General features: G+C 53.6%; 1 protein-coding gene across 1 annotated transcript in view; it reads left to right on the plus strand.

Annotated features, from left to right (window-relative positions):
* LOC142301674 (long-chain fatty acid transport protein 2-like) overlaps nt 1-21,861 on the plus strand; it is a 91,230-nt gene that overhangs the window by 32,626 nt on the left and 36,743 nt on the right. Inside the window, exon 4 of the mRNA XM_075342690.1 lies at nt 3,231-3,355. Within this exon, the coding sequence (XP_075198805.1) occupies nt 3,231-3,355 (125 nt within the window). The remainder of the gene's footprint in view (nt 1-3,230; nt 3,356-21,861) is intronic.

The raw sequence follows: 21,861 nt of genomic DNA on the forward strand, positions 1-21,861 counted from the left end.
GCTGCCCGAGCGGGAACGGGTACGGTCAGTCGCACCCGGCTGTCACTTCAGGGGACCCCACATCTAGGGGGACCCCTGACCCCTGGAGGATGGCAACCGGTCCTGGTGGTGGCCAGGCCCCAGCCTGCTCTGCTGTGGGCCCTTCCTCCAATCTGCCTCTCCGGAGGCGGCAACAGTTTCCATCCCACAAAACTATTTACAAGCCCACCAGTTAGTGGGTGGCCTGCCAGTTCTCGGGCCATGTTCATGAGTAGTTCCTCATGTGGGTGGTGAACACACAGAGTCCCTCCGGGGACAACTTGCCGGCAACGGCCGGGATAATCACTGTCGCTAATCAGATGATCTTCGGTTGATTTTTGTCATTCATTCTGCTGAGGGTCCCAACGGGGGACAACTTACTTGCAACGGAGGACCGCTGTCTTTACTGGAGGTCACCATCACCACTTACTTCCTCCGGATCCACCCTAGGACTGTATGGCGGAGGAGGTGACCGGGGCTGCTCGTGGTCATCATGGCTCACCCTTCTCTGGACATCCAGGGCGAACCAGCCCCTCTCTCCCAGGTGGCAGGTATATGTGACCAACTCTCCCACACAAAGGTCACGGTCCGGATGGCCCTGGAACAGCTGGCTGTGCACGTCACGCCTGGAGAAGAACACTTCGACCCCAAGGCTGGGCTCGTGAATAAACCCCCAGCCACGCCGGGGGTAGAACTGCCGGACTTGACCTTCAAAGATCGGGCCCCGAGCTTCGGGAGAGGCTCTCCGGAGAGCGTCCTTTGCCTCTACGGAGAGGGCCAGAATAGCAGCCTTCTCTTTCTCCCGGGCCTCTGTCTCCCAGCCCATCAGGTTTGGCTGCCGCTCCCAACGTGGCAGCTCCTCCAGCGCGGGGGTTGGGCCCAGCTGGTACCCCCCAATGCAGGCCACGACCAGCACTTTCTGGTTAGGGGGGCACCGCTGTGTCGCGGCCTGCTTTGCTGCTTTGCAGCGGCAACCCTCCGCAGCCTCAGCTGAGGCCTGGAGGTTGGGAGCGGTCAGCGGCGGGCTACCCTCCACCTCTGTACTGGCCGGGCGGACTGCCGGGGCCTCTTCGGGTGCGGCCGCTTTTGGGCTGGATGGCTCCCTTTGGGGAGCGGGCACCCTCCAGGGGAGCGGGGCCGGGGCTGGCCTGGCAAGCTGTCGTTCGCGGGCAGCACCTGCAGGTGGATTTTCGCAGGCGGGAGTCATGTCATCTGTTGTTGGGTTCAGTAGCAGCGGGCCGGCCAGCGGGATGGCGCCGACCAATATGGGCAGCGGGAAATGCAGCTGGCTGAACGACGGCAGACCAGGCCCCTCGGCCGCAGCGACCGGTCCCTCCGGGACACAGGGGCGTGGGTCACTCACCCACTCCTCCGATTCTGCTTTCGCCTCACGGGCCTGAACGGTCATCACCACTTCCACCATTCCAGCCTCCCATTCTTGCACCAGGAGCTGGAGCCGGGTCTGCAGCCTGCGGCTTAATTGAGCCACCCGAGCCTCCACCCACGCCGCTGTTCCGGGCGTGGGCCTGCTGGACGGGACGGACATCCTACTTGCTCGGCTTCCAGGAACGGGATATCTTGCAGAGTCCTGGCGTCCCCGCTTTCATGGCCTCGGCTACATTAGGCAGACACACACCCACTCCCCCTTGGTTCTCTTCAGCACTTCCGTTTGTTGGGGGCAGGGCTTTGCCTTCACGCCTTCCCTGCTTCGAGAAGACGCTCGAGTGGGAGATTTTCGCGCCAAGATGGCAGCACTTCAAAATTTTCGGCCGGACACCGCCGGCGGAGATCACAAGGCGCACTTCTACTGGTAAGTAGATGGGTTCAATCCTGTTCGTGACGCCAAGTTGTCGTAGGCGGGGAGGACGCCGTCGCGCGCTCGCTAACGCTCGGTCCGGCGCTGCTGCGGCTGCTGCTGCTCGGTGGCTCGAGCGGTGGGCCGGATCCGGGGACTCGAGCGGCGCTCCTCTCCCGTGAGTGAAATGGGTGGTTACTTTGGGGATTTAGTCCGTGACGCCACCCACGGGTTGTGATGGGCACCACCGCTGCTGGTGACGGGGATCCCGGGAGCGATGGTAGGGAGCAGCTGGGATGTTGTTTTTCCCCTCCGTGGTAGGGGTCGGTGGTCCCGGGGCCCGGTGGTGTGACGGGGAGGCAGGGTTGGTTAGGTGCAGGGTTGCAGGGACAACGCGGCGCGGTGCCGGATGGCACGGGTGTACTCACTCAGTAAGAGATGCACAAAGTCCTCGGTAAACCAAATGGCTGGATGGACGCGTTCCACAGCCGGCTGCAGTGTTTCTCCCCGGACAGGTGATGGCGGCTGTCTTTCCCTGCACCTTTGTGTACTTGTTTGACTACGATGGATCCCTAACGGTAGTCCGCTCCCCGGTGTATGGATGCCGGAGAAGCCCGTTTGCCTGCAGACGCTGGCCCTTGGGTCTCTAGCCTTAGGCGGTAGCTGTATACCCTCACAGTGTGGGCGGTTGCCTTCTATCGGGTCTTTGGCTGTTAGGAAACCCCTGGGGTTCCGGTCACACTCGGATTTGACTATTGTCGGCGGCTCCAAGCCTGGTCGGGGTCCGATGGCCCTGCCTGTGTGTGCTGGCTTCACTTCTCTCCCCGGTCGGTACCGGCGGGCCAATGCCCGACCCCAGTCCTACGGTTCCGCATTGCTTCACCACTCCTGCAGACGGCCACCACCGTCTGCCAACCTTGTTGTCAGTGCCTGGGCCACAAACCCAGACACACAAGTGTTTACTCCTCACACTTCAAACTCCAAACTCGTTCTGTCACTTTTCCCGCCTCCAGGCCTGTGAACTCCTCAGTGGGTGGGGCCAACCGCTTGGCTCCGCCCCACCTGGTGTGGACATCTGACCCTGGAGGGAGGCAACAAGGGTTTTGTGTTTGGCTAATGTTACTGTCTAATGGGGGTGGGGGTGTTTGTGTGTTACCTGTGACGACCTGGCTAGTCCAGGGCGCCAAACATGTGAATAGCTCCATATACTAAAATGGGTACATGTTCTATCCATGAAATACACTGATAAAACATGTACGTAAATCACAGATGTCTGAATGTGCTCTGAACTTTCCTTGATCTTAGTACCCTCATAAAGGGGATTGTACACTAGGCTCTAACGGGTGATTACATAGTTCCAGGTATACATAACCTATAAGTTTGTTCCTAATACTCTAATATCCCTTTATTTTCCCAGGAGCAACATGTGTTTTAAGGAACAAATTCTCAGCTAGCCAATTCTGGGATGACTGCAGGAAATATAATGTAACAGCCTTCCAGTATATTGGCGAGATCCTCCGATACTTATGTAACACTCCTAAGGTAAGGAAAATTGGGATGGGACTCTCATGCCCACTGTGCTTTTATATAAACACCATGTAAACTGACCTGCTGTGTGCTTTTCAAATCTGAAACAAATCAATTTCCTTTGTGAGCTCGCTGAGTTTTATGGGCAGCTATTACCCCATAGAATGGCATTAGATTTGTAAGAACCACAGATAAATGCATATGGATTTGTATCAATAGTGTTCTCACAACCAAATACCTGGACATATCAAACACAGCAGCTTTTTTTTAACCCATTAATACCCCATGATGGATACATCATTGAAAGTGTCAGTGAATTTGGAGCAGGCTCAGAATCAGAGGCCGCTCTACACAGGATAGATGCTGGCCATATTACATAACCGGCATCTGCCTGTAACGCAGGGATAGTTTGTAACGCAACGCAACCGCAGAGTGCCAATGGGTTGCTCTGATAGCCAGTGCCCAGCTGAACACTTCCATGCCTGTTATGATATCTTCTCTGTGATGTCGAGCCTGTGGCCGGCGTCATAGAAGACAAAGATTTTTACTATATACAGGAATACTGTGGTATTACTATATAAAGTAGAAGTGATCACATGATCGAAGTTTCAAGCTCCAAGGGGACTAAGAAATTAAGTAAAAAGTAAAGAAAAAAGTTTTAAAAATGTGAAAAAGAAAAAATTTAAAAAGATATAAAAATTTAAATCACATCCTTTTTCTCCAGTTAACAATAAGGAAATTAAAAAAAAAATACACATTTTTAGTGTCGCTGCATCCAGAAAGGTCTGATTTATCTAAACATAAAATTATAGTAATTGCCCTGATCTGTTATTACTGTAAAGAAGTGATCAACCATCAACAAGCTTCTTACACATCTAATCTGGAATTTTGGACCATTCTTCTTTTGCAAATTGCTCCAGGTCTCTCATATTTGAAGGCGCCTTCTCCCAAAAGCTATTTTGAGATCTCTTCTCAGGTGTTCGATGGGATTTAGATCCAGACTTATTGGTGCCACTTCAGAACTCTCCAGGGCTTTGTTTCCATTTATTTCTGGGGGCTTCTTGAAGGGTGTTTGGGGCCATTGTCCTGCTTGAAGAGAAGACTCATGACCAGTGGTGTAGCTACTGCTTTTGCCGCCCGGGGCGGTTGTCAAATTTGCCGCCCCCCCCCGTTGGCCGTTGATAATCCAGAAATTTTCAAAAATTTGGAAAACCATCAAAATATTTATTTTTCATGGAACTACAATCAAAGATCTAATTGAAGACTGCTGCTATTAGTCCTAGACTTTCACCTTTTTACACACATGTAGGCCTATTATACACACACACAGCTCTGCTGCATACAGACACACACAACTGTGCTGCATACACACACAAATCTCTGCTGCATACATACAGACACACACAGCTCTGCTGCACACAGACAGACACACACAGCTCTGCTGCATACAGACAGACACACAACTCTGCAGCATACATACAGACACAAAACTCTGCAACTGCTGCATACATATATACATACATACAGGCACACACAACTCTGTAGCTGCTGCATACATACAGACAACTCTGTAGCTGCTGCATACATACAGACACACACAACTCTGTAGCTGCTGCATACATGCATACATACAGACACACACAACTCTGTAGCTGCTGCATACATGCATACATACAGACACACACAACTCTGTAGCTGCTGCATACATGCATACAGACACAACTCTGCTACATACAGACAGACACACACAGCTCTACTGCATACATACATACACACACAACTCTGCTGCACATATAGACACACACGCGGCTTTTGTGGGCCCGCACACACGGCTGCTGCAGAGCTGAGGCTGCACCAAGCACAGGGCAGATGTAGTAGAACTGAGGCTGCACCAAGCACAGGGCAGATGTAGCAAAGCTGAGCCTGCACCAAGCACAGGGCAGATGTAGAGGAGCTGAGCCCGCACCAAGCACAGGACAGATGTAGCGGAGCTGAGCCCGCACCAGACACAGGGCAGATGTAGCGGAGCTGAGCCCGCACCAGACACAGGGCAGATGTAGCCGAGCTGAGCCCGCACCAGACACAGGGCAGATGTAGCCGAGCTGAGCCCGCACCAGACACAGGGCAGATGTAGCCGAGCTGAGCCCGCACCAGACACAGGGCAGATGTAGTCGAGCTGAGCCCGCACCAGACACAGGGCAGATGTAGCCGTGCTGAGCCCGCACCAGACACAGGGCAGATATAGCCGAGCTGAGCTCGCACCAGACACAGGGCAGATGTAGCAGAGCTGAGCCCGCACCAGACACAGGGCAGATGTAGCAGAGCTGAGCCCGCACCAGACACAGGGCAGATGTAGCAGAGCTGAGCCCGCACCAGACACAGGGCAGATGTAGCAGAGCTAAGCCCGCACCAGACACAGGGAAGATGTAGCAGAGCTGAGCCCGCACCAGACACAGGGCAGATGTAGCAGAGCTGAGCCCGCACCAGACACAGGGCAGATGTAGCAGAGCTGAGCCCGCACCAGACACAGGGCAGATGTAGCAGAGCTGAGCCTACACCAAGCACAGGGCAGATGTAGCAGAGCTGTGCCTGCACCAAGCACAGGGCAGATGTAGCAGAGCTGAGCCTGCACCAACACACACGGCTCCTGGGGGCCCGCACACGCAGCTCCAGAGGTGGGGAAAGCCCATGCAGCTCACTGGGGCCCATAAACCGGGTGGCTGGGAGGGAGTATACAGGTCGAGGGGGGGGAGGGGGGTACCACTTACTGCTCGGACACGGATGAGAGGGGGCCCACACAGCGCCGGAGGCCAGCGCTCTCCTGGGGGTTGCTGGCTGGCACTCCTTCATCTCTCTGGGACAGAGCAGGATGCCGGGTGGTAGCTCCACCCACAGATGAAGCTCAATCCAGCAGGGCACTGTGGTCTGCGTGCCTTAAAGAGACAGCAGCCACAGTTTCCTGCTGAGGACTCCGGTCCCCGAACTCGGCCCGGGGGCAGCAGAACTGAAGGCGAGTGGCCAAAATGCCGCCCCCCTGACACGTGCCGCCCGGGGCGGACCGCCCCCTCCGCCCCCCCTTTGCTACGCCACTGCTCATGACCTAGAACACAAACCCAGCTTTCTAACACTGGGTGCTACATTATAACCCAAAATACTTTGATATTCTTCAGATTTCATCACAACTTTCACACAGTCAAGACACCCAGTGCCAGAGGCAGCAAAACAACCCCAAAACATCTTTGAACCTCCACTATATTTGCCTGTAGGTATTGTGTTCTTTACTTTCTAGGTATCACTCCTTTTTGGGTACACAGTAAAATGATGTGCTTTACCAAAAAGCTCTATCTTAATTTCATCTGTCCACAAGACACTTTCCCAGAGGGATTTTGGCTTGCTCTCACATATTTTGGTAGCTTTTTATCTCTGTGTCAGCAGTGGGGTCCTCCTGGGTCTCATGCCATAGTGTTTCATTTCATTCAAATGTCCATGAATAGTTCGTCCTGACACTGATGCACTCTGAGCCTGCAGGAGAACTTGAATTTCTTAAGGAATTTGATTGTGGCTGCCTATCCACAATACAAACTATCCTGCATTGCAATCTTACATCAATTTTTCTCTGCCATCCATATCCAAGCAGATTAGCTACCGTGCCATGGGTTGTAAACGTCTTCTTTATGTTGCGCACCATGGACAAAGCAACATCAAGATCTCTGGAGGTGGACTTGAGATACCATACTTGAAATTGTTGATAATTTTTAAACAATTTTGGTGCTAAGGTTCTCAGTCAGTTCTATTTTCTTCTTTCTATTCTCCATGCTTACTGTGGCATACACAGGCACAGAATGCAAAGACTGAGTCAATTTCTCCCCTTTTCATCTGGTTTCAGGCATGATTTTCATATTGCCCACAGCTGTTACTTGCTACTGTGGTGAGATTGAACGAGCGGAGTGTGACGCCCCAGGAGCTGTGGGGTACTCGGTCCAATAAAAAAGGGGGGAAAAATAAAAAGGGAATAAAAATAAAAGAGTTCTCGACTACGCCACTTACAGGCCACCTCTGCAGGGTCCTGCTGGGGCTGATGGAGTAGTGCAGCTTAGGTGATTTGGGCCCTCTGCAACCAGTGACAGGCCCCAGCAGTGGATGGTGAAGGGGCCGATGGTAAGGGACAGTCAGTATATGTGTGCAGAGACAAGAGGGAAACAGTCCACACTGGTATTGCAGTTTCAACTTGTCTTTTACTTGTGCCTGATACCTGGACCCGCTGGTGCCTGTTACAGGTGTTCCCACTCCCCTTGTTCTCCGTGCCAGCTGTGACCTGGGTTGGCTGTCCTCCGTGCATACTTGTTGATGGGCTCCCGTGGCCTAGAGCTTTTTGGGAGTCCCTTCCTTTCAGTCTTGGTCCTATTTCAGGCCACCTGGACTATTTAAGGAGTTCAGTCCCCAGTCCCCTCTTTGCTGCTGATGCATCAGACTCTTTGGGTTGTTGAGGAACCCTGGAGATCCCCTCACCTGGCAGAATTAACAGTTGACCATAAAGTGTCCCGCTGTCCTAGGGTCTGCACCCCGCCTTGTGCTGAGTCCTGTGAGCCTTGGTTCCAGACTTCCACAGGCGTCCCGCAGTTCCTGGAGTATTACACTTCCACAAGTAACCCATGGTTCCTGGAGTCCTGGTTCCTTACTCCACAGTCCCTAACTCCTGTTTACAGCACTCCGGTGTTACGTCAGGTCTTTCCGTTTCTTTCTGTACTTTCACTCTCGACTCCTTCTTTCTACTCTCAGCTCCTTCTCCTCACAACTTCCACCTCTCAACTCTTGACTTAACTGACTACTTCCTCCCACCAACTTCCCAACTGACCACTGGCCCCTCCCCTTGCTGGATCTCTCTACAGATTGGGTGGCAACAATCCAATCAGTGCCCATCCCTTTTACCTGTTGCTAAGCAGTCTCCCAGTCTGGTGTTGGGGTTGTGTATGTGGCCTGAGGGTGTTGGTTTGTTGACTGGCAAAGATATTCCGGGATTTGGGTTTCCACAGGTTACATTTTGTGGCACCTGATACATCAGGTGTGCTACAATCACTTGCATGAAACAAAGTTGTTTACCCACAATTTTGGAAAGGTTAATTTTGTCAGGCCCATTTTTACTGTTAATTTATGTCCAATTTTCCTTTTTTCTGTTTTTTTTTTTGTTCCAATACACACAATGGAAATAAACATGTGGATTACAAATTGTGTAATCGCAGTAATTTTCTGGAAAAAATACTTCATTTTTAGGAACAATTTAAAAAGTGCCAACACTTTTGGTCATGACTGTATGTCTTTCATACTCTATGTTTATGTAGCGCCTCTGAAACCATCAGGGTGCTACAAGGTTCTGCATCCTCACAAGGATGCAGCGCCTACCCCCTTAGGGACCAAGAACCTCAGTGCCGTATCAACAAAAACCCAGGTAATCCCAGTTTTCCCTAACAATCCCCCATACAATGGTACCCATGGCTGGCTGGCTAGGGTGGGTCCATGGATGGCCGCCTAGAGGTGGAGCCAATCCGGTCCACTAGTTGACCATGTGGGAGGGGCAGACTGTGGACAGAGAGAGAAAAGTCAGTAGTCGGTCTAGGAGAGAGTTGACGGAGGAGACGTCCTGACTCAGGTTAACAGTGAACTGGTACACAGGAGAAGTGGTTGCCAGTGGAGTACTCCGGGAACTACACACCAACGGGGTACAGGACCCTAGGACAAGAAAGAGCTTCACACCGACCTGTCAACACCTGCACAGCAAATTGGACCATCAAGGACCTTGCTGACTCTAAAGAATCCGAAGACTCAGTAGCAACGGGAGAACCGGGGACAGGACCAGAGACTTCAAACCCACTGGGTTCACACTACCGTCAGGCAGACAGAAGTGGACAAACCACAGAACGGGGACCCCCAGTGTTCTATACCATGGGGAGTCACTTACCAGAGACAGGTGTAGGGGAAGAAGGTACCAGAGAAACCAGACTGGCACTTGGACGAAGGGAACCTGTAGGCGAAACCAGCTGGCCTAGAGCCCCCAGTTACCATCTCAAGAAAGTGAGTAAACTAGTTGCATTGAATACCTGTGTGGACTCTCTTCTTCCGACGCCCACTGCACCATACACCCGCTGGGGCAAAACCCTACTTGCGGAGGGACTACCATACTAGCTGCCAATATCATCAGCCCCAGTAGATACATTCTGCAGCGGCTGCCTACACTTAGCCGCAACACCGCAAGTGGCATCACGTATAAACTTTATTCAACAATCCCCTGTAAATATCCCCATTACAAAAAGGGCCCAGGGCACGGAACCGGGTAACAGCCACCACTGTGACATTTCCCAGACGTACACTGCCCGGAACCGAGTACCCCATATCCCTGGGTGCTACAAACCTTTTTTCTGGCGTCACGAACAGGATTGAACTGGACCCAGTCAAACCGGGTGACATGTGCCTTAAAAACTGTGTTTTATAGACTGCACTTTATTATTTGAAAAACCGCCGCCATTTTGCTGTGAAAAATAACTGCGCCACAGCAGACTAAAAGGCAGGAAAAAGCCCTGCCCCCTAAGAGTATCTGGAATGTAGAAACGAAACCAGTAGCAGGGAGCCCGGAAGCCCTGCGCCAGAATGCCTCCAGGACTGTTACTGACAACATGTCTGCTCCAGGGGATCGTGCCAGTGTCCCAGTTCAACCAGGGACCTGGACCGCGGAAAGGCTAGAAGCGGAGGCCAGCGGCTGTGCTGGACTCTGCGAGCGGAGTACCTGCATCGAGTCGAGGAGTGAAAGGCAGAGATGATGGAGGTGGTGGCAGCCATGTGGGCTCAAGAGAGTGGAGCGCCGCTTGACCAGGCTGCACCGACTCAGCTACTGGGATCCGTCCTCGACCAGGCCATGTCACCGTCAGAGCCAGCGAGACCAGAAGCGGTCGCATCACCTTCTCCGCTGGAGAAGTAACAAGCTTCGTCCCCTGATCCAGTGACGGCAGCCCAGGCAATGATGTGATCGAGAGCTGCGGAGGAGGCCATCACCAGTGCTGACAACCGTCCTCAGGTATTGTGCCCAGTGGCTGTAGGAGGCCCGGCTGACCAGCTCCCCACACTGGAGTGGGTCCCGCCGGCAGATGGCGAGGTTGTTAGTGTTGTGCTAAAAAGCTACCGGGTGTCCAGGCCCCGGGTGCCAAGGCTGGAGCACCTGGTGCGCCAAGTCGCTGTTATTCCATACCCAGCCTGGCGTGAAGCTGATTCTCGAATGCCACCCTAGGTGCCGACAGAGCCACCAGGAGGCTTTGTAGGTGCATGGGACCAGTGCACACAGACTCTAAGTGCTGATCCCAGGAGGCCAAGTGAACCTGATGGCCCCTACCCAGCACCATGGTAGCCATGACCTGATATGCTACCAGTTAAACTGTTTATTGTTTTGTTGTTTAAATATTAAACTGTTCCTGTTTAACAATTGCTGAAAAGTTGAAAAAGTTACCAGTTGATAAGTGTTGATATAACAAAAAAATGGACCTGGACCCAGGCTGTAGGACTGGCAGCAGCTGACACAGACTTCAGTTTTTGTCCAAAGTTGCATGAGTTGTGCCCCACCAGGGTACACCCATCCAGCGGACATTGCTGTGAGCACCGCCAACAGGAGAGGCCGGGTGCAGGAAAGGTCTGGGACAGAGATGGTCCGGACCTGGTCAACATTAGTACCAGTGACCTGCCTCCTGAGAAGCGTTCTGGGACAAGGACCTTTGGGTGGTGGTTGCAGGGAGGGATACCCAGGTTGTAACATTTTAAGTGATGAACCTCCTCTGCGAGGGATGACCAGTTATGCTTTACATGAAAATAAAAAAAATGTGTAACCAGTTTTACCTTGCAGCCAGAGGACGTGCTGGAATTAACCAAGGAGGAATGTAGCGCCATTGAAACTATCAGGGTGCTACAAGGTTCTGCATCCTCGCAAGGATGCAGGGCCTACCCCCTTAGGGACCCAGAACCCCAGTGTGGTACCAACAAAAAACCAGGTAATCCCAATTTTCCCCAACAATCCCCCATACAATGGTACCCAGCTAGGATGGGACCATGGATGGCCGCCTAGAGGTGGAGCCAATCCGGTCCACTAGTTAAACAGGTGGGAGGGGCAGACTGTGGACAGAGGGAGAAAAGTCAGTAGTCGGTCTAGGAGAGAGTTGATGGAGGAGACGTCTTGACTCGGGTTAACGGTGACCTGGTACTCAGAAGTGGTTGCCGGTGGAGTACGGTGGAGTACTCCCGGAACTACACACCGATGGGGTACAGGACCCTAGGACAGGAAGGAGCTTCAAGCCGACCTGTTAACACCTGCACAGCAAAGGGGACCATCAAGGATCTTGCTGACCCTAAAGAATCCGAAGACTCAGTAGCGACGGGAGAACTGGGAATAGGACAAGAGACTCAACCTACAGGGTTCACGCTACCGTCAGGTGGACAGAAGTGGACAAACCACAGAACGAGGAACCCCAGTGTTCTATACCACAGGGACCCACTTACCAGAGACAGGTGTAGGGGAAGAAGGTACCAGAGAAACCAGACTGGCACTGAGACGTAGGGAACCTGGAGGCGAAACCAGCCGGCCTTGAGCCCCCAGTTACCATCTCAAGAAAGTAAACCAGTAGCACTAAATACCTGTGTGGACTCTCTTATTCAGACGCCCAGTACACCATACACCCGCTGGAGCAAAACCCTATTTGCGGAGGGACTACCATACTAGCTGCCAATATCATCAACCCCAGTAGAGACATTGTGCAGCAGCGGCTCACTACAGTTAGCCGCAACACCACAAGTGGCGTCACGTATAAACTTTATTTAATAATCCCCTGTAAATATCCCCATTACAAAAAGGGCCCAGGGTACGGAACTGGGTAACCGCCACAACTATGACATTTCCCAGACGTACACTGCCCGGAACCGAGTACCCCATGTCCCTGGGTGGTACATTTACATTGTGTTATAAGTTTATCACGCAATTGTTGTGCATACGCAGTAGGTCCTCCCTTAGAATTCTTTACATCTATACAAGCTGTCCCATCTTAAATGCAACTGTGGGTATGCACAGAGTGGACTGCTATGGCTGCATTGCTATCATCGCAATCCCTGTGTATCCTGCATTTGGTAAGCACCACTTAGCTGTATCTATGACAGGCCAGCAGTACTTAATTCACTCTGCACAATGTACATTCATTTGAACTACCAGTGTAAAAGTTAAAAATAATTATTGGGCATGAATATTTAGAGTTTTGGCCAAATTATGGTCAAGTGCTCCATCAAAGAGATTACATTGTGTTCTTCTAGGAAATGTAGTTTCCTACCTTTCACATGGTATTGACAGAAGAGGGTACTGTGCCATATAGGCAATACTGATGATTGTGGGATAACCTCTTTAAGGAGAAACTATCAGTAGGATTTAGTACTATAAAGTAAAGAAATTACCATAATGGCGCTGTGATGCTGAATAAATGGATACCTGCAGTGAAGCAATCCGATCTGTAGTTGTTGAATAATCTTCCTCTAAAGTTTTCATCTGATGTCTTCTGTGCTTTGGTGGCATTGGGGCAGAACTTGAGGTAGAGTCTTTTTCTTCATCTCCGCCCCTCCACCTGCCTTGTTTCTTCTACGGGTCACTGATTATTCAGTATCAGTATAGCCAGGCATTTCAATATGGTAAACATATTTATTTTGAAAAGCAGCCAGTCCAGTATAATATCGGCGTTTCAGTCTTCAATATAGACCTTCATCAGTTAAACATGTTGCTTTAGGTACTAATCCCTGGTGTAGAGAATATGTTCTACCTAGTGACAGGAAGACTTAAGGCCGCTTTACACGCTGCGATATCGTTACCGATATCGCTAGCATACGTACCCTCCACCATCGGTTGTGCGACATGGGCAAATCGCTGCCCGTGGCGCACAACATAGCTCAGACCCGTCACACTACTTACCTGCCTAGCGACGTCGCTGTGACAAGCGAACCGCCTCCTTTCTAAGGGGGCGGTTCGTTCGGCGTCACAGCGATGTCACTAAGCGGGCGCCCAATAGAAGCGGAGGGGCGGAGATGAGCGGGATGTAACATCCCGCCCACCTCCTTCTTTCCTCCTTGCCGGCGGCCGCAGGTAAGGTGAGGTTCCTCGTTCCTGCGGTGTCACACATAGCGATATGTGCTGCCGCAGGAACGACAAACTACATCGTACATGCAGCAGCAACGATAATTGGGAATAGGGGGGCATGTCACCGATTAGCGATTTTGCACATTTTTGCGACGATGCAAAATCGTTCACAGGTGTCACACGCAACGACATCGCTAAAGCGGCCGGATGTGCGTCACAAATTCCGTGACCGCAACGAGATCGCTTGAGCGATGTCGTAGCGTGTAAAGCGACCTTTAGGCAGGCAAAAGTTAAGGTCTGTGGTTTGCCCACAGGAAGAGGAGCCACCTCTAAGATACAACCTTACTTCGTCCATGTTGAATCAGAGTAGTATTTGGAGTATGGAAAGCTGTAGCGCGAGTAAGAGAAGTGTGCAAATCCATCAGATACCTTTGGCCATAGAAAGTGGGTGTCTGTGGCAGCCTTGATCATACCCTCTGGGTCAAATCGGGAACAGAGCATCCGAGAAGATCTCCAGTAAGGGATGGGTAGAGGGCCATCTCCATTCCTAAGTTGTGAGTACCAGGCCCAAACTCTAGAGAGGTTTCTCAGTCAGCGGACTAACTCCAACGGTGTTAGTCCTTAAGATCAGGCTTGGCATAGACCTGGGTGGACAGGTCAGCACCAACACCACAGTAAACGAGGTGAATGTGAAAGTAGTCAACACCGTTATAGAGCACGGGTCCCTGTGCGTGGGGGGACCCTAGCTAGAAAGGACTAAATGACTTTATTCTGTGGGACTGTGGTGTCAGGCGATGAAGAGGAGGATGGACAGATAAAGTATCTACAGTTGTACCGGTGATGGAGCAGTCTCATGTGAAAATTTGTCTTAAAGTCAATTATGCTGTACAGCATGTGTTGAAGTATCAATCTGTTGAAAGTACTGTGTGAAACTTATACTAAAAGGCTGTTGAAAAAGTGTCTCAAGTCTATGTTGATGACTTCCCAGCGGACGAATCCTGGTCTATAGGATAGCCTAATTACAGGTATGGGTTACACACACATGAGAACACACCCAGCCGGTATCACCGCAACCATACCTCCCAACTTTTAAAGAAGGAAAAGAGGGATAAAGTTTGCGGTGCGCGTAGTGCGCCGCGGCAAATTTTTAGGCCACGCCCCCTAACCACACCCATTTCACAGTCACGCCCATATCCACTCCCCATCCACACCCATTCAGCACAAACACGCAGGCAGCCGGCGGGCCTCCAGCACGGACACGCAGGCAGCCGGCGGGCCTCCAGCACGGACACGCAGGCAGCCGGCGGGCCTCCAGCACGGACACGCAGGCAGCCGGCGGGCCTCCAGCACGGACACGCAGGCAGCCGGCGGGCCTCCAGCACGGACACGCAGGCAGCCGGCGGGCCTCCAGCACGGACACGCAGGCAGCCGGCGGGCCTCCAGCACGGACACGCAGGCAGCCGGCGGGCCTCCAGCACGGACACGCAGGCAGCCACAGTGAGGCGGCCGGTCGCCCGCACAGTGAGGCGGCCGGTCGCCTTCACAGACAGGCGGCGGGCCGCCCGCACAGAGAGGCGGCCGGCCGCCCGCACAATGAGGCGGGGGGCGCCCGCACAGACAGGCGGCAGGGGGGCGCCCGCACAGACAGGCGGCAGGGGGCGCCCGCACAGACAGGCGGCAGGGGGCGCCCGCACAGACAGGCGGCAGGGGGGCGCCCGCACAGACAGGCGGCAGGGGGGCGCCCGCACAGACAGGCGGCAGGGGGGCGCCCGCACAGACAGGCGGCAGGGGGCGCCCGCACAGACAGGCGGCAGGGGGCGCCCGCACAGACAGGCGGCAGGGGGGCGCCCGCACAGACAGGCGGCAGGGGGGCGCCCGCACAGACAGGCGGCAGGGGGGCGCCCGCACAGACAGGCGGCAGGGGGGCGCCCGCACAGACAGGCGGCGGGGGGCGCCCGCACAGACAGGCGGCGGGGGGCGCCCGCACAGACAGGCGGCAGGGGGGCGCCCGCACAGACAGGCGGCAGGGGGCGCCCGCACAGACAGGCGGCAGGGGGCGCCCGCACAGACAGGCGGCAGGGGGGCGCCCGCACAGACAGGCGGCAGGGGGGCGCCCGCACAGACAGGCGGCAGGGGGGCGCCCGCACAGACAGGCGGCAGGGGGGCGCCCGCACAGACAGGCGGCGGGGGGCGTCCGCACAGACAGGCGGCAGGGGGGCGCCCGCACAGACAGGTGGCGGGCCGACCGCACAGACAGGCTCCGGCCGGGGGTGAGGGGGGAGGGAGGGAAATCAGCGCTGGGGAGATTAGTTTACTGTACCAGCAGCAGCACAGGCAGCGCTCCTCTCTATGCCACGTCTACTAGGATGGTAGGAGGGAAAAGCAGGGAGGCGGAGAGAGAGTGGGTGGGCGGAGCCCGGGAGCCGGCCGTCCCGCCCGTGGCAACGGGACAAACAACGTAAAGCGTGAAAGTCCCGCTGTATCCGGGACGGTTGGGAGGTATGCAGCATGTTAGAATGTGTACATAAGATCCCGCTGGTGGTGGCCGCAGCTTATAGGCCCCAAATCTGGTGACAGGTTCCCTTTAAAGTGAACCTGTCAGGTGCAATATGCACTCAGAGCCAGGAGCAGTTCTGGGTACATATTGCTAATCCCTGCCTAACCGTCCCTGTATACACTAGCATAGATAAAGAGATCAAGAACAAATATTTTTAAAGATCTTATATCTTATGCTAATGAGCGCGGGGACTAGTCCGAAGGGCGTTACTTCACTTGGCTAGTCGGCTCGCATAGCATGTTAGCATGTTATTACGCCCCTGTGTGAGTACTAACGCGCTATGTGAGCCGACCTGCCAAGTGAAGTAACGCCCTTGGGACTAGTCCCCGCGCTAATTAGCATAAGATATAAGCTCTTTAAAAATACTTTTTCTATAGATGCCTTTATCTATGCTAGTGTATACAGGGACAGTTAGGGAGGGATTAGCAATATACACCCAGAACTGCTCCTGGCTCTGAGTGCAGATTGCACCTGATAGGTTCCCTTTAAAGGGAACCTGTCACCAGAAATTTAGCAAAAAAAATAAAAGATTCCCCTCTGCAGCTCCTGGGCTGCATTCTGGAAAGGTTCCTGTTGCTATTGTGCCCCCTTTGAGACCTACAAAAATACTTTATGAAGTCTTACCTTTTTGTATGCAAATCTGTTTTTATGGTCACGGGGGCGGGCTGTCTGGCGTCCGTTATTCCCCCTCCTGCCGCTGTACGCCGTCCCCCATTGCTCATTTCCATACATGAGGACGCCTTCCTCATGTAACTGTCCTCCTGAAGTTTTGTGCATGCCCAGTGCCACTCTCGCGGGAGTGAGCACTGTGCAAAGTGTGAACGCTTTTGAGGTGATTGCGCAGGCGCGAGATTATGGGCGGCGCTGTGATTGTCATCAGCAGCGTCATCCAAGTACCCACCCATAATCTCGTGCCCACGCTTCTCACTCTGCCTCCACCGTTATGCGCAAGCACTGTCCATATGAACCATGTTACCTATTACCGTGGGCGCGAGATTATGGGCGGCGCTGTGATTGTCATCAGCAAAGTCATCCAAGTACCCGCCCATAATCTCGTGCAAGCAGTAATAGGTAACATGGTTCATATGGCCAGCACTTGCGCATAACGGTGGAGTCAGAGGGAAAAGTGTGGGCACGAGATTATGGGCGGGTACTTGGTTAACGCTGCTGATGACAATCACAGCGCCGCCCATAATCTCGTGCCTGCGCAATCACCTGAAAAAGCGTTCACATGCGCAAAACTTCGGGAGGACAGTTACATGAGGAAGGCGTCCTTGTGTATGTAAATGAGCAATGGGGGACTGCGTAAAGCGGCAGGAGGGGGAATAACGGACGCCAGACAGCCCGCCCCCGTGACCATAAAAACACATTTGCATACAAAAAGGTAAGACTTCATAAAGTATTTTTGTAGGTCTCAAAGGGGGCACAATAACAACAGGAACCTTTCTAGAAGCAGCCCAGGAGCTGCAGAGGGGAATCTTTTATTTTTATTGTGAAATTTCTGCTGACATGTTCCCTTTAACTGGTAGAGGAGCCAGGATAAAGCAGAGCTGAAGCTGTTGGGAAGCTAGGACCCAGCAGCTCCACAGGCAGGAGACCACTGATCGGTAAGCTAATAGAAGTTTGCAGATGTCACTCTGCATAGGTTATTGTCACTGCTATCTGCAGGAGAGAGAAGTGCTGATTGCACGGTCTCCTCAGCTTCCTGATTCCCCGCGTGTCTGCAGCAGTGAGAAGCCGCACACGGGGAATCAGAGAACAGCTGCAGAGAAACGCAGGCTTCGGGACTGGGGATGTCCGCTCTGGGGGAGGGGGGTCGGCTCTGGTGCAGGGGGGGTCGGCTCTGCTGCAGGGGGGTCGCTCTGCTGCAGGGGGTGATTCATACCTCAGCAGCAGTCACAGGAGTAGGTGCGCGCTCGGCTCTGTAATGAATAGAAGGGAGAAACAGCGAGGTGGGGCTACAGTGGGTGGGTGGAGCCCGGGACAAACAGCCTCACGGGCGGGACCCGGGATCAAAGGCTCAGAAGAGGGACTGTCCCGCTGTATCCGGGACGGTTGGGAGGTATGCCGCAACCAATCCCTTCCCCCTTTCTCTGTGGAGGTGGCTGGGGTGCGGACCAGTGAAGGACTGAGCCCCTCCACCACACCACCCTCACACATGAGCAGATCAAGATTTTGGCTTAATGAAGAGGTCATTCATCTGAAACCCTGATCTGCGCTTGCGCCGCCTCTGGCCTTATTTTATTGAAGTCCTGCAGACCAGCTGCAGAATCACTCCGCAATGGTAATGCAGCGGTGCAAATTTAAAAAAGGAGTCAGATCACTGAATAATCAGTGATCTGTAGAAGAAATAGAGTAGGTAAGCGGTGGAGCGGAGAAGAAAACTCCTGTAAACTACCTGTAAGTCCCGCCCCGATGAAGGCCAATGCACAGAAGATGTCATTAGATGAAAACTCCCTCACTTATACCACCCTTCTACAATTTCTGCTGTGCCTTCTCTCTATATCAGCGCCTCTCTCCTTCCCTCTCCCATGTACAACATTGAGGCATTACTGACATTTTCCAACCATTCAAAACAATCCACTACCCCAACACAGCACACAAAACGCTCACACAAATCACTGAACCACCTGCTCTTTCTCTTGTTCCTCCTCCTCCTAGCTGCTGGTGACATCTCCCCCAACCCCGGGCCCCCATCCTTTAGTACATATAACTCACATCCTGCAACACATAGAAACCCTGCTCATCTTATCAATATCCAGTGCTCACTTTCTCCTGCCCCTTTTAATTGCGCACTCTGGAATTCAAGGTCAGTGTGCAACAAACTCCTCTACATTCATGACTTCTTCCTCTCCAACGCCCTGAACCTTCTTGCTCTGAGGCCCCTTTCACACGTCAGTGATTCTGGTACGTTTGTGCTTTTTTTTAAACGTACCAGAATCACTAACATACGCAGACCCATTCTAATGAATGGGTCTGCTCACACGTCAGTGATTTTTCACTGCATGTGTCTCCGTGCAGCGTACCCGCGTGTGCGTGATTGCTGCACGGAGACATGTCAATTTTTTTCTGGCATCACTGATGTTCCACGGACCACGCAGTGGTGTGGTCCGTGAAACACGTGCCAGAAAAAAACGTGCTTTTAAAATAAAAAACATTTTAACTCACCCGGCGTCCAGCGATGTCCTCTGCAGCCCGTTCTCCCTGCTGCTTCTAAGCCGGCTGATTACTGTCACGCATATTCATTATGCGCGACACAGCCGACCCGGAAGCAGCTCCTGCAGGGGTCACCGCCGGCCGGATGCTGCGTCGCGGGAGCGATCAGCACCATGGACAGCGGGAGCGGGCGCAGGTGAGTGAATCTCTAAGTGCAATCACGGGCCACGGAGAACGGAGCCCGGATTGCACTTAGACAACCCACGTGTGCCGTGATTTTCGGCACACGCAGGTACATGTGCGTGTTTTACACGCCAGTGAAAAACGTCTGTGTTTTTCACTGACGTGTGAAACGGGCCTTATGGAAACCTGAATCCAGCACTCTGACACACCCGCTGCTGCTAATCCATCACATGGTGGGCTCCAATTCTCACATACTCAAAGACCTGAGAACAGATCAGGAGGAGGTGTTGGTCTGCTCCTCTCATCCCAGTGTGCCTTCCAGGTCATCCCCTCAGTACCCTCACTCATGTTTCCTTCTTTTGAAGTCCACACCATTAGACTCTTCAAACCATTCTCCCTACGAGTGGCAGTTGTGTATCGCCCTCCAGGCTCCTCCCATCAGTTCCTCGATCATTTTGCCACTTGGCTTCCTCACTTTGTATACTGTGACCTTCGCGCTGTCATCATCCCTATTGACAACCCACTCTCCCCATCTGCCACCCATTTTCTTTCTCTAACCTCCTCCTTCGGCCTCTCTCAGCTCACTAAAGGCCACTTTACACACTGCGATCTCGCTAGCGAGATCGCTAGCGTGAGTACCGGCTCCCATCGTTTGTGCGTCATGGGCAAATCACTGCCCGTGGCGCACAAAATTACGCGGACCCGTCACAAGGACTTACCTGCCTAGCGAAGTCGCTGTGACCGGCGAACCGCCTCCTTTCTAAGGGGGCGGTTCGTTCGGCGTCACAGCAACGTCACTAAGCGGCCACCCAATCGAAGCGGAGGGGCGGAGATGAGCAGGACGAACATCCCGCCCACCTCCTTCCTTCCTCATTGCCGGCGGCCGCAGGTAAGGTGAGGTCCCTCGTTCCTGCGGTGTCAAACATAGAGATATGTGCTGCCGCAGGAAAGACGAACAACATCGTTCCTGCAGCAGCAACGATAATTGGGAATAGGGGAGCATGTCAACGATTAGCGATTTTGCACGTGTTTGCGACGATTTTTGATCGCACGTAAGTGTCACACGCAGCGACATCGCTAACGCGGCCGGATGTGCGTCATGAATTCCGTGACCCCAACGACATCGCTTTAGATCGATGTCACAGCATGTAAAGTGGCCTTTAGTCTCCTACACATGAGGATGGGAATACGCTGGACCTGGTCTTCTCCCGCCTCTGCACTCCTCATGACTTCACCAATTCCCCTCTCCCACTCTCTGACCACAACCTTCTCTCCTTTTCTATCACAACCTGTCTTCAGACCCAGGATGCCCCCACTTATCGCCCATACAGAAATCTAAGCGCCATCATTACCCAGCTGCTAATGAACAATTTGCAGTCGTCCTTGGCTCCCATCTCCTCCCTCTCCTGTGCAGAATCTGCAGTGTCACTGTGGCGCCCTGGACCAGCCAGGGGCCACAGAGCACAACACCCACACACCCCACACTCCCGGTCAGGCACACCGAAGTCAGACACAAAACCCTTGTTGCCTTCCTCCAGGGGCTGATGTCCACACCAGGGGGTGGGCCAGGCGGTTGGCCCCGCCCACCGAGGAGTTCACAGTCCTGGAGGCGGGAAAAGTAGTGGGTCAAGCTAGGGAAGTGAAAGTGAGAGGAAGAGTGGTAGTGGAGCATCTAACTGACAGCGTCCGGGTGGGTGGCCCGGGCGGTACAGCAAGGTTGGCAGACGGTGGTGACCGTCTGCAGGAGTGGCCTATCGGAGTCTACCGTAAGGACCGTGGACGGGCGGTGGCCCGGCGGTACCGAACCGGTACGCAAGGAGAAGCCAGCACCATCTGGCAGGGGCTTACAGACCCCGGCAAGGCTAGGAGTCATCGAGAATTTGCCGAATTCGTTAGTGAAGGGAACCTCCTGGGTTTCCCAACAGCCAAGTCCTGACAGAAGGCAACAGTCCAACCAAGAGAGGGAGACACCGCCACCGCCAAGGCAACCGTTTCTCAGGGCCAGAGCCTGCGGGCAAAAGGGGCTCCTCCAGCCCATATCCAAGCTGGGGAGCGGGTTACCAGTGGGAAGCCATTGGAACCATCTACCGTACATAGGTGCAGGAAAAGGCAGTCACCATCAACCTGCAGGGAGAAACAACACCGCAGCCGTCTGTGGGACCCGTCCATCCAGCCGTGTGTTTTACCGAGAACTGTGTCCTCATCATTGGCTGAGTGAGTACCACCGTGCCGTGCGGCACAGCGCTGCCCCCGCGACCCTGCACCTCACCAGGCCTCGTAGCCCGCCTGCAATCCATCCCTACCCCCATCACCGGGCCCCGGGACAACCAACCCCCTACCCACGGAGGGGAGAACTAACAACGAAGCTGCTCCCTGTCACCGCTCCCGGGATCCCCGTCCAGAGCAGCGGTGGTGTCACCAATATCACCACAACCGTGGGTGGCGTCACGGACAATAATCAAATCCCCACCATCCAATCCC

This window comes from Anomaloglossus baeobatrachus, chromosome 4 (assembly GCF_048569485.1).
Source record: "Anomaloglossus baeobatrachus isolate aAnoBae1 chromosome 4, aAnoBae1.hap1, whole genome shotgun sequence".
NCBI classification, from domain to species: Eukaryota; Metazoa; Chordata; class Amphibia; order Anura; family Aromobatidae; genus Anomaloglossus; species Anomaloglossus baeobatrachus.